Source organism: Mesitornis unicolor, unplaced genomic scaffold (assembly GCF_000695765.1).
Source record: "Mesitornis unicolor isolate BGI_N332 unplaced genomic scaffold, ASM69576v1 scaffold22129, whole genome shotgun sequence".
Classification (NCBI taxonomy): Eukaryota; Metazoa; Chordata; class Aves; order Mesitornithiformes; family Mesitornithidae; genus Mesitornis; species Mesitornis unicolor.
The window spans coordinates 1-13,417 of NW_010205508.1; the positions used below are offsets into that span (position 1 = coordinate 1).

At 35.4% G+C, this 13,417-nt stretch overlaps 1 protein-coding gene across 1 annotated transcript; it reads left to right on the forward strand.

The window, feature by feature from the left end:
• Positions 1–831: 831 nt before the first annotated feature.
• Positions 832–10,855, forward strand: LOC104533849 (small glutamine-rich tetratricopeptide repeat-containing protein beta-like). Its single transcript, XM_010191450.1, is given in 5 exon segments — positions 832–931; positions 5,100–5,203; positions 5,976–6,045; positions 9,070–9,169; positions 10,720–10,855. Coding segments are annotated over 5 exon segments (510 nt in total).
• The last annotated feature ends 2,562 nt before the right edge of the window (positions 10,856–13,417 follow it).

Consider the following 13,417-nt stretch of genomic DNA (forward strand, 5'->3'; position numbering starts at 1 on the left):
GCCGACACTCTGCACTCCCAGCAGCCGCCCCTTTGGCGAGGAGTCGCCTTTCACCTGTCCCCCCGGCGTGGATTTGACTGCACACCGGTTTGGAAAATAATTTAGGGAGGGTTGGCCCTGGTCTTGCCATTCATTTGACGCTCTTTTTTTAACCTGCTTCCCGTGGCGACTAGATGAGGTTGTGCCCTTGTAAATCGAAGTGGTTTGAGGAAAAATAACTCAGAAAGTTGGAGCTAAAATTTTCCCTAAAGTTACGTAACTCCCAGCTGATGCTGAATGCAAAGCGGACTGAGCCAGCAGTGTCACTAATCACAAGTGTGCACTGAGGTCACGGTGTTCTAGTTTTTTGTCCAAAGTGAATATAAACCATTCAGCAGCACAATGTCAGAGTAGAATACCTTTTATTTAAGTGTTTGTTTATGTCACTGTATTTATCGATGTGGCTTTTTAATGGATTTTGACTTCAGCATGTTCTCCTGCTTCCAAGTGCTTCCAAGTCTTAAGAATAAAATTAATTAAAAATAATTAAAAAGGAAAGTTGCTATATTATTTTAGTCTCAGTGAACTTTTCCACAGGAATGAATCTGAGGAAATCTGTCTTCTTTTGCTGATAGTTATATTAGATGATTGTAGGAGTCCTTCCTAATCTGTACAATTTAACCACTTGTTTCAAGACATTACTTCATTGGGCTTTCTTATGAAGGATATATTTTTGTGTATTGTGTTTACTTCTTACTGAGGTCAGTGAGAGTTTGGAATACTATAGTAATTTGTTTTTTCTGAAATAAGAGATCTTGTTTTTAAGTCATAGGAGAAACCCCCAATTTCAAAATGTCATCAGTCAAACGCTTGGTTTATGCAGTAATTCATTTCTTGAGAGAGCAGAGTCAGCTGGATACCTTCACTGCAGATGAACAAGAAAGCTTGGAAGGTAAGTTATATAGATCCTAATATATAAATATATATGTATAATACCTACTCATATGTTAACTTGCTTGATGCATATTGTCATAGAAGATAACTGGAGTAACCTAGCTGAAACTGCCACAAAATACTGTCTGTGAATAAGATCGTGATCTTAATGTTGCTGAGATTATGAATTTAAAACTATCTCTCATTTTTTATGTGTCCCACAACTTTTTGGCTGCTGATTCTTTTTCTCTTTATTTTTATGTTTGATTTCTTTCTGCACTTTGTGTCTGATTGTAGCTGTGTTGCCCACAAAGAAAGTAAAACAATAACTATACATTGGTTTTGGTATATGGGAAGAACTCCCATTTCATACTTTCAAGAATTCCATGTAATTTATGAGGGAAGGCTAAGAGATCCCAAGAATACAGAAATTAAAATAAATGCTTTTAATTTCTTTTCTACTTGTATAGTGATTCCAAAAAGTGCATGGTAGTGAATATTTTCAGTATTGTATAGCTTCTGTTATACATTCAAGTCCATCTATCTTTAGACATAGCTACAAAAAGATAGACTTCTGTGTGTATTCCTCTGTTGACAGACATGCATTGAGTCTTTGTTACTTCATAGTATCTGTCTTTCTCCTTCGTGCTGCTAATATTCCTTTTCCCTAATCCCTGGGGACTTCATGGGAGGTGGTATCACAATGTGGAATTAAGCAAGAGAAGAACAGAAGGTCTTAATTCTGTATTGAGCTTTTCATAGCATCTATTTAAAAGACCTGTTTTTGCATTGTTTCAAGCAATCTTTAGTTGTATGACTCAGAGGAGGAATTTGGAGGTATAGAGGGACGGCAATAAACAATGTCCAGGCAGTTGATTAGTGACTTACCTGAAATCTGAGGTGTGCAGAGTAGACTCCTCTGAGGCGCAAAGCAAGTCCCACTTTTCAGAGGCATAAACTTAAAAAGATAAACCCGGAGTGTGCTTTCTTCAAATAGCTGTTGGTTTTACAGTTCACTAATGTAAGAAAGTAACGTTTATATAATGATATTCAAAGGATACTCCCAAAAGAATAAAAGCCAAAAGATTTGGATTTACATCAGAATCTGGAACATTTTGTACATTTGAAAAGTGGTAGATGTCTATGATTTTAACCTATATCAGGTTATGATAATGTTCAGCTGATGAAAGAAAGCAATGTTTTTGGAAATCATATAATGAGAGATGAGGAGTATTCTATTTATAGTAAAACTGGTAAACATTGGTCTATGACTGAAAATTTACCTCAAAACATGTCTTAGAGCAGCCTTAACCAATGTTTATATGAAGGAATCCATTTTAAGATTCTGTTTTTTGAACAAAAGATATTATAAAACCTCAAATGCTGATGTAAAATTTCCCAATTTAATATAGATATGAAATCCTAATTTTAGAGCTGTACCCTGCCAAAAGCATGGTACCATATGCTATGTGTTAGAGGACAGGAGGTGGGTATTCTGAATAATTGACTCATTTTAGTTGTGCAAAATATCTTCAGTTCATGTGGAGTAGCAATAGCCAAAGTCCCACCTATTGAAGTATTTGATGTTAGATGGGATATAAAGGATGAAAACAATTGACTTATGTTTTTCATTGATACCTTTTCATTGATATATCTACTTGGTGTCCATGGAGAGAAAAAACACTGTATGTTGTTTTTTGTTGTGGTGGGGTTTTTTTTGTTCTGTGTTGTTTTGGTTTTGGTTTTGGTTTTTTTGGGTTGTTTGGTTTGTTGTTGTTTGTTTTTCTTTTTTTGTCTATAGCACCTATTTCTGTGGGATTAAAGCAGAAACTCTCTACAGTGTGCACAAAGCCATGATTTTTTTTGTACTTCTAAGATCAGTGTACCACAATGAATTTCTCTAAGGCAGTGTTTCCAAAACAGGGAAATGCACCCCTTAAGGCAAGGGATGCATGTAATACTTGAGATGCATGCCTGCTGTGATGCCTTGATGTTGCTTGCAGCTTGTGCTTGGACAGCAAAAACTCTGGAGCTGTGTGGCCCTGGGGATGCTGAGCTGGGCTCTGGCATAGCTCAAGTGCTCCTGTTGCCAGGTAGCAGGTGTTTGTATGAAACCCAGCTGTGCAGTAGAGATGTAGGTACCTGTACTGGTTTTCAAGGTTGTCAGTACAAGCTTCAGCAACTGTCTAGGCCTCTGAAGGTGCGTGTGATGGTGGAGGTAATAGGGAGAATGGGTAACCTTGGCCTTTGAAATCAGATATAGAAAAGTCTTAGATTAGTAGCTCAGATGGTGCAACAGGTCTTTCCCAACTTCCTGATGGTATCAAGGTTTTGGCAGCGGACAGTGCCTCACTTTGATAGTGTGATAGTAAGATGCTGGCAGTCTGGTCTCCTGAGATACTTTTCAGACAAAAACAAGTCTTCACTCCTTTGACTTTACTAGGGTCTGGTTTTTACATCACATTAAGACAGGGTAGTTATTGATCTTGTCACAACTTAATACATCTTCTGATTTGGAAAACTTTCTGGTTTGGCTATGTTTATTTTTACACAGGTTTCAGTTGTTGGCTTGCATGTTAACCAGTGATTATTATTCTAACGATAGATTAGAAGGATTATGAATTCCATTTTTAACTTAAAAGAGAAATGTGAGAGTTCACGGTAAAAACTGATAATTTCATGGAAATGCTTACTAGTAATAATGTTATACTCAGGATTGTTTTGTTTAAGCATAATGTGCACTGATACACTTTGCAAAAAGCTCCTGTATGATGGAGAGTTGGTGCCACAGACTTAATGCCTTCAGAATGATAAAGGAGAGGGTTGTATTTTAAATCTGTGCAAAACTACAAATGAGGTGAAGCATTCAGGAAATGGAATGCCTTTAAGTGAAAATAAGTTTGAGGGGGAAATTAGTGAGTATATTATGGCAAGTGGCTTCCTATTAAGTCATTTAAGGAAAAATTAGATATCTAATTCCTCTGATTTTATGATATGCCTGCTAATAAGTGCTATAAATATATAATCCAGAATTCAGCATGATCAGTGCTTACTTTACAGGAATTAAGTTCTTCTACGTAGCTGGAGACAAAGGAGTTTAACCCATATCCTTCAGTGCTCTTACTGAGTAGTTTACAATGTGGCAAATTGATACATTTTTAGTGTTGATAGGTTATAGGAGCAAGTTGTATACATGTTTAACAATGTATTCAACTGTTACTTGTTATCAACATTAATTATGTATCATACCTGATTTTTTCTGAATAATTTCTGTTACATGTCATCAGAGTTGGTATTTTTAAAATTACATCTTCTAAGTTTTCTATTTATTTTACAAGTCTACTTTTTCCCCCTTTCTGCCAGCTGTGACATAGAAAATAAGCTTCTCAAACTGGCCTTACTGTTGTTAAATTTCAGTAGTTCTACTTTTCCAATTTTGGGTCAGTGTTAAGGTTTATTATAATGCAAATAATAATTCAAATTATATTTACTATATTAAACTTGGAGTGAAATTCAATGTAAATTCCAAGATTCCATTTTTACTGATACTTAATTTTAATTCAGGTGCTCCTTGTTATCTGTAGTTCAAGTTAAAAAAGTATTTTTTCTGTTCAAACTAGGCTTTATAAAGACTCTTCTTTGCTCCTTCTCAATTTTCATTCTAAAACATTTAGATGATAAACCTTAATAAAAACGTTGTACTAGATTCTCAAGATGATAGGGAAAATAATTATATAATTTACGATACTATAATTAACAGAATACTTACAAATTTCCATTTTCTTCCAACTATTATGTCACACAAATATATGGCAGTTGTGGTGTTTTGAGATGGGGTGTGTGATGCATGCACAGTTGTATTATGAATTGTGGTGTTTTTTTTAAATCGTCGTATTTTTATGTTTTAAAAAAAATTAAATCATTGAAATAAAACTTTGAAATTTGTTTAAGAGTAATGGCCAAACTATGCATGGATTCTCTATAGCTTATAGTATTTTTCAGCAAATCAATTCTGCAGGGATCAGGTAGCTTCTCTTTATTTTATGGTATGTGCCAAAGAGCTGCTTTTACTAGCTGAATAAGGCAGTGAATCATAACTTTATAAATAAATTAGTGAAATTACACTTCTGTTGACAAACCTGTAAATTGTGTTGGGGTTTTTTTTCTTTTTTTTTTTCCCTTCTAAGTTGCAATTCAGTGTTTGGAGACTGTGTTTAAGATTAACTTGGAAGATACTTACCTTGCACCTCCACAGCATTTGATAGAAATGTTCACAAACTCTTTTCAAAAGGTAAGAATTTAATTCTATTCTAGAGTTACTCTGCCAATATGTGCTAAGATTTCATATTGTATACACAATGTTAAAGTGCTGTATAGGTCAAAATGATGTGGAAACTTAAGGAAAACATGAAAAAAGTGAAATTTCCATAAAAGCTAGCAGAATGCAAATCTTTTTGTGCAATGAGAGTAACTAATTTCAGCTACACAAGGACAATTCTATATAGAAAATTACTAAACAGTGGATGTCTTAGTATCACTTGAAGGATTTTATCCTTCAGTTAAGCATTTTGCAATTCCCCAAGGTAGATGTCTGTGAAGTGCTTGAAGTCATTCACAGTTTACTGATGCTTCTCACTCCTTTCTGGAGGTAATTTAGTTGTTGAGTTTTAAATACATTTCCATAAACAATAACCTTATAGTGCAAACTTAAAAAATGTGTACTAATTATACATGTGGTCTGGGATCCCCAGTACAGGAACCGCAGGAACTACCAGGATGGCAAACAGGAGAGTCAGAAGTAAGAAAACCAAGAATGTAGTAACACACCAGCTCTCTTCCCCTTGGCTTCCTTGAAATATGTGGTGAGCCATAAGGTTTTCCAGTAGTAGAAAGCAAGCTATCTTTCTCTTCTAAGGATGTTTTTGAGATGTTTAGTTCTTTCATACTTCCTGTGTACTACAGAAAATCTGGTTGCTTATTGATACAATGCTGCCCAGAAGAGGTTTGTAATAAAATCAGGGCTTACATTTTAATGAAAAAAATCTTGGTTTGTTCACATACAGAATGACATGCTGCCTCTCTCAAGTTCTTTACCAGAGGATGTTGAAAAGGCTGACCAACTGAAGGATGAAGGTTTGTAATAAACATAGGAATAAACATGCTATGCTTAAGATTTTTGGCTTATCATGGATAGTGATAGTGTAGCAGCTGGGCAACACACACCCCACACAAAAACTTCAACTTATGTTCTCTGACAATTGTTACTTGTAAGAGGTCTAAGTGATTTGCTCCATCTGAGGTTGAAGAAAATATAGTCTATTCTCTCTCTTGCTCAGGAGATTGCTTAAAAACTAAGGGATAAGATGTGAAATCCTGGGCAACATTCCTGAGTAGTAGAAGCTTTAAAGGATGAACAATTATTATTCAGTATATTACAGATTTCTCTGTTTGTCCATGGAATTGCTATACAAGTTTCTACTTTATATTGAAATACTGAAAAGGTTATGTGATGTCAAGGATTATGTGCTAGTTGAATATTAAAACTTTGGTGAAAAGATGACCCAGCTGAAGCTAATGGAAAAATTCTTGGGAACTTACTAGGTTTAGTACTTCACATATGTGAAATAATTTGTGTGTTCTATAACAACCACAGAAAAGCCAGTTGTTTATTTTCCCTTTGATTGATGTTATTGCTGTTATGTGAGTAAAAGCAGCTGTTACACAGAAGTCTTCACTAATGCTACCCAAGAAGGAATCAATTTTATTTCCCACCTAAAAAGAAAGAGGTGGGGAGAGGGTAACTAAGTTTCTGATAGCAAGGCAGATGTAATTTCAGGATAAAGAGGTGGGCTGTTCTTGAGAATGAATGAATCATTTCTGTCTTTTCCTAAAACTGGTCATTTGTGGTCATGAATGCAGTCCATTACTGGCTCTAATAGTAAGTTTTCCTAGTTATTGAAGTTACTTATTAGCTCTTTAATTCTAAGAATAAGAACTCAAACAAGGTTAGGTCTCAAGTGAAATTAGTTTAAGTTGTGACCTACCGGCTGCACATACTGCCTTTTCATTTTGCTGTTAACTGCCAGCTCATGAAAAGTGAAGAATACCTGTAGCACTCTATATGGTTATTGGGCTGTGGGGATATTCAGCACTTTCCAGCTGTGGGTGTTATAGCGATGCCTGTTTTAAATCTATGATTTCTCTCTTGTCATCTGTCAGCCCTCAGGGGTTTGTGAAATAGACTGAAGAAATTAAATTAATGGTATGTGCTGTGTGTTAGTCTTTGTGTGGTGTTACTAAAGCAATTCCATGTCTCTGCTGAAAAAATTGGTAAAGTCTAAACTTCATCAAATGGCCATGTAAAATGTCAGCTATCAGGGGCATTAGTAAGCAGTTTGGAACTGCTTGAAATACTTCTGGTTAATTTTCCATAATAAAATTAAAACTTCCTGTCCTGTCTTCTGATGCTGCCCTGTCATGTTAATCCTCCTCGTTTTCACACAAGTATTATCTGTCACTACTGTCATGCTTTTCAGTTCAGAGCACTTTTCTACCCTGAGTTAGGGAGATAGATTAGATAACTTTGGGAAGTCCATTTGGCCCATATCTTCTATAATACTGTAATTGTTTAACTGTAATTTCCTTGTTTCTATCTGTATGTCCTTACCAATGGAATAACTTCCCTCACTTTTGTGGCCATGAACCTGCTCTTCCTCTGCTCTCAAACCAGCCCTAGTGCCTGTAGAAATTAGCTAATGAATAGCAAAAGAAAATCAGACAGCTGAGTTTTTTCTTGGTCATTATAAAATGAGAAGTAATGTACCCTCCACAAATGCTTGAATTTACTCCTTGACACTTTTGCTTACTGTAAGCTATGTAGAACACAGATTATGTACAGGTTTGTATAGTGTAACAAACAGTGGCTTGATCCTAGAAAGAGCTTGGTGTTACCACAGTATAAATTACAACAACAGGTAGTAGTTTTGTTATAAAGGACATACATTCAAAAGTATAACGATTTGTGAGGTTTTTTTTGTCTTAAGACTTCTTGTCTGGCGTTAAAACAAAATATTACAGTTGTTTTTCCTTTTGTCCTGAATTGCTTAATCTTAGCAGAAATAGTAGGTCTAGCTATTTTCGTGTTTTCCTTTAGCCAATTTTGAGACAAAATGTTGCACTTACTGAACTTTTCCAGCTGTTGCTTCTGCAGTTATCTACATCTGTAGTAATCTCTTGACCTATCCATCCCTTCTCTTGCTTATTTTGGGAGAGGGTTCAAATATTCTGCCAAATATAAGGAAGTCAGTGGAAGTCTATAATTTTCCTGACAATTTCTTGACCAAGAAATCAAGGCTTCTGCAGGACCAGAAGGCCAAAGATCCATAGTCACAGGACCAGGGACAACCTTAGGCTTGGGCACTCCGAACTAGGACTTTTTCCTCTACTACTCTGTCATGAGGAAAGACAGAATCTACCAGGACTGCCCTGTGTTAGAAAGAATGTGTAAAATTTATTTTGTTTTGAAAGACATTACTCTAGAATTTTCTTTCCATAGAAAATTTTTTTCTGTATTTTTTTTTTCCTGGGCTTAAAAAATATGAAAGTTCATTTTAGAGTATGTGCTATGCATACTTTTCATTTTGCTAATGAGTGAATTATGTGGCAACACAAAACTGGGTCTTACATGCTTAGTTTTTCGTTTGTTTAATTTTCAGTGTTATATGTAGTTAGAAGCAATTTATTTGCACATGTGAGAAAATGAGACCAAAAATTAGATACCATATAAAGTATTGGATTATGAGGCTTGCAAAGATAGTTAAGAGTGATTAATTTATATTAGAGTGAAACTGCAGCTGCAATTACACTTCACAGCTAAGTGATCTTTGCTTAGCAGCAGAAACTAGTTGGAAAGTGTATAATAGCAAGATCAGAAGGGAAAGGTTTATGTGGTAGAATACAATGTGCATAATAAAATTAACAGACATAGTAGATGTTTTTATTTGCATTTTTCCATGCCAATTCTATTTAAAAGAATGTTTCTCTAAAAAGGACAATCATATATACATCATATAGATGCTACAATGTGGCTGCTTTATTTCTTTTATACACAGTACTGTATGTTTTAACTACTTAAAAGCTATTTATATTTTATTTCAGGTAATAATCATATGAAAGAAGAAAATTATGGTGCCGCAGTGGATTGTTATAGTAGAGCTATAGAACTGGATCCAAACAATGCAGTCTATTACTGCAACAGGTAAAAACAAAATAATACACCCTTTTCATTCCTGAACTTCATTAACATTATTTTAAAGAAAAATTGTGAAGTAGATCAAAACAACATGAGGCTAAAAAAAATCCACTGTTCATAAATTTATCGTTAAATTTGTAGAAGATCTAAAGCGAAAGTGAGCTCGTTCAGCATATCTGTATGAGTTAAATATGAGTTTGAAATTACTTGTAACACTTGAGATATTTTTCGGATGTCTGTATTAAAACATAATGTATACTGTAATTGGCAGGAGTAGAAATACTTCACTCTGTGCATTACATTGTCACATATCACATTTGTGAGGACCAAAATGAATCTTGATGTCAGTAAGCACAGTATTGTATGAAGTTATTTAAAAGAAGACAGGCAGTTGCTTGGTGTTTTGTGGGTGATGTAGTATTTGAATAAATATAGGCCTTATTCTTATCTTTTTAAGCTAGTTTGGGAGCAGTGGAGAGGTTTTGCCTTCAACAGTTTTGCTTTTTACTCACAGCAATGAGAAAAAGAGCTGAGATGCCCCTGAATTTTTAGCTGACCATATAATTTTTTAATTAACATGGAAAAAAACATTTTCTGTTAAAACACATGAGAGATTAAACGTTGTCCCCAGCTTTTATCCATACATCTTCACTGGCATCTGTGGAGTTGGGCAGCTGTTAAGCAGCCTAAATATTTAAAATATATAAGTAGTCCCATTCAGAAGAGATTTTAATCAAAGTCAGAAAAAACCTGCAATTTGGAAGTTATCACAAAAGAAAGGATTGAATATAGTGATGATTAGGATCTAGCGCTCCTAATAAAAAAGAAGAATGCTTTATGCAATGGAAATACTGGCATTTCTTTAGTCAAGAAAGAACAAATCAGTGTGTTTTGAGACCTTTCAAACCGGGAAAGTTTTGATTATTAATCTGTTACAATGTCCTTTTTAATGTGGGCAAGTTTTTAATATTATTGTGTAAATGTCCACAACATTTAGTATTTCCCTGATATAGAGATGCAATTATAATTTAGTAATTCAGAGATTATTGAGAAATGTTATCCTGAGCAAGCGTGAGTTGTCTGCTAAAAAATTGGGCAGGGAAAAATCACAGCATTCCTTTGAATGGCAGTAAAATTATACTTGTTGCTTGAAAACTCCAATCGTATAAAATACTCTTGCTTAAACAGTGATTTTATGTAAACTATTATTTGAGCATTTCACTTCTTGTAATGGGTTTTATGACATATTTTGTGCATAGTCATATGTTGTATCTAAAACAGTTCCTTAGGATTATTTATCCTTTGTGTCCTCAAAGGTGAGTGCATGTTCTCCAGAGCCCCAGTCTAGCAGTGCACTTCAGCATGTACTTAATTCAGAACATTTGTTTGTCCTACCTAATGAACAAAAGCTTAGGCATTGTCTAAGTAGTGAATGAAAAGATTAAACAAGTCTAAAATTAGTAATGGATATGTGAATATCTAAGCCTGGTTTTTGTTTTGTTTTTTTCTTATTTTTTTTGACAAAGCTCTCCCTTCCCTCCTTTCTTTCTCTTAAGGGCTGCTGCTCAAAGTAAGCTCAACAAGTACAGTGAAGCAATAAAGGATTGTGAGAGAGCCATAGCAATAGATCCAAAGTACAGCAAAGCATATGGCAGAATGGGGTAAGCTAATACAAACCTGAGTAAACACTGAAGACCTAAGTGTAAATCAACGTGGATTTTTCTGAAATAAGTGGAGGTGTGTTGTTTTACTTAGCTGGCATTCTTGTTCTGAAAGTGTAGCAATTTTCTGAGGGTAACCCTATCAGGCTGTCAGCTTTAAGTTTTATATACATGGTTGATGTCAGCATTTTCATATCAAATTTCATCAGTTTGCAATCTTTCTCTTTCAGTTTATCAACTTTACAAATTTAATTTAGAAAGTCACAGTGTGTTTTTTCTACCTCCTACCTAGTTATGAGTAATCAAAATTCTGCAGTTGAAACAGTGAATCTGTTAATGATGCTGTTAGGGAACAGAATCCTGAAAGTGTTGGGGCTTCACACTAGCCTGCTTTTTCTGTTCAAGTAGCTCTTTGGAAGCAGATATTTTAGCAAGGCTAAGCTATGTCCCTTTGGTAATTTTTCTCACTCATGTCAGAAAGATTGACCCTATAGATCTTTAGGCAATGAGTCTAAGTGCTGTCTGAAAAAAATGTCAGGAATGTTCTCCTGAATGGGTTATCTACTTGAGTTGGATTCTTCCAAGACGCGTAGCTTGGCATTTTCAATTATCAAACATATGCTGTGTGTGGGCTGAATGCTGCATAAGGCTTTTGAGGTTGTATATATACTAGTAAATTAAAAAATGCTTGGAGCTGTTTGTTGGGTCAGCTGGCACAAAATGGCTCATGTCCATTACTAATATCTAGTTTGCAGTATGGAATGGCCACATCCAAACTGCCTGTTGCTACATTGAGTTGGCCTGTGCTGAATTTTGAATCATGCCTCAAAATTGTCAGGAATAATGCTTGTTGGCCTAGGACAAAACCATAGCAGGAGCCATTTATTTAAGGTAAAGACAATGGAATTCTATCACTTGAAAACTTTCCCCGATACACTTTATTAAGCCTGACTGGCTTTTTGAGTATTAATTCACTTTCAAAATTTAGGGACTATTGCATTGGCTTTGTCCTTTTTAACTCTCTTCAGGTAATTTCTTCATAGAGCACAATCTGAGATCTCCTGATGTCAGTGAGATGGAGGAAAGCTACAGGCTGATTTAACTGGAAACTGGAGGTTATTTTAGAAGTTTGGATGTAAGACCAGTGTGCCTTTTGATATGCAGTGTAAATGAGATCATTCTTGGGGGCAATCTTTTTTTTTCCTCTTTTTTTTTAAATTTTTCTGGTTGTTTTTATAGAGGATATATTTTGAGCTACAAGGCATTGCTTAACTCAACAGATGGATATAACAGTACATTGGTCATAGGCTGAATGAGGAAACAGTACTTGTTTACTAGTAACTGAAAAAAATAAATGCAGAAACCACCTTCTCAACAAAATATCCTTATGAGAAAGCTGTGTTCTCTGACTACGTTATGCAGGCATATCAGTTTTTCTCAGGATTTGACAGAAACTCTTCATATGTCACAGAAAGATGCAGAAGTGCCACAGAAATAGGCAGAGATGGGAGCCATATAGACAGCTAAAGTGATACTTCCAGCATGACCCTGAGAGAGCACTGGTCTGGGTAGGAATTGTGAGCATCACAAACTGTTGCCCACTGTTCTGACTTGTACTGTGTTCAGAGAAGCAGAATTTTCCACATTTTCTCTGTAAAAAAACGCATGATTGCTTAACAGAAATACCTGATTGCATTTCTTATCTGGTCAGAAACTATTTTGGCAACTTAATAGGGCAAAAGGGAGAATGTTTTTACTAATGGGAGTAATAGTGTTAAGAGAGAAAACAGTATTGCATGGGTTCCTCTGGGAATATATATACTGGAAGCTCCTAGAGTTTCGTACTGTACTGGAGTTCACCATCACTGAGAGTAATGACTGTGATTGATACATCCGACACACTGAGCTCTCTTGCCTGAGATAAGGCTAAGGTCTGCTAGTGGGCATTAGCACAGCTTATCAACCCAGAATGTGAGTTACACAGATCTTTCACAAAATGTGGAAAAGATCAGTTTAGTTTTATGGTCAGTACAAGTGGAAAATACAGTAGAAGATAGAATTGAAACTGCAATCAGATGGACTTCTGGAATAACTCAAAAGAAATATGATGTTTTAAATGTAGTAGCTAATCTAATTTGAAAACAAGTACTGTTTCAGAAGTAGTAGATCTGTCCTTTGCTCTCTTGAGCTGCTGGAGAAGAATCTTTTTCAAAACCTTAAGCAGACTTCTCTGATAAAAGGGTGTCTTACGGCATCTTACAGATGTTACTGTTATCCTGTATAATCCATTTATCAAGCTGTTGAAGCCGAATTTCTGAAAGGAGAACTTGCACTGCTCCTAAGACAAAAATCTATTACACTGAAATTTGTGTTTTCATTTGGTTTCTTAAAGTGGCAGAACTGACATTAAGAGTATCTTCACTCTACTTACCCATGTACCCTTCTGAATAATCTCTTGGATCAAAAGGTCTGGGGGAAAGAGAGGAATTAATGAGCTTATGCAAAAAGTCATGGATGCTGGATCAAGCTTGTGCTCTCAAATACAGAGTAAATCATTTGATGATGTCAAGGAGTTTTTAATGAAACTTACATA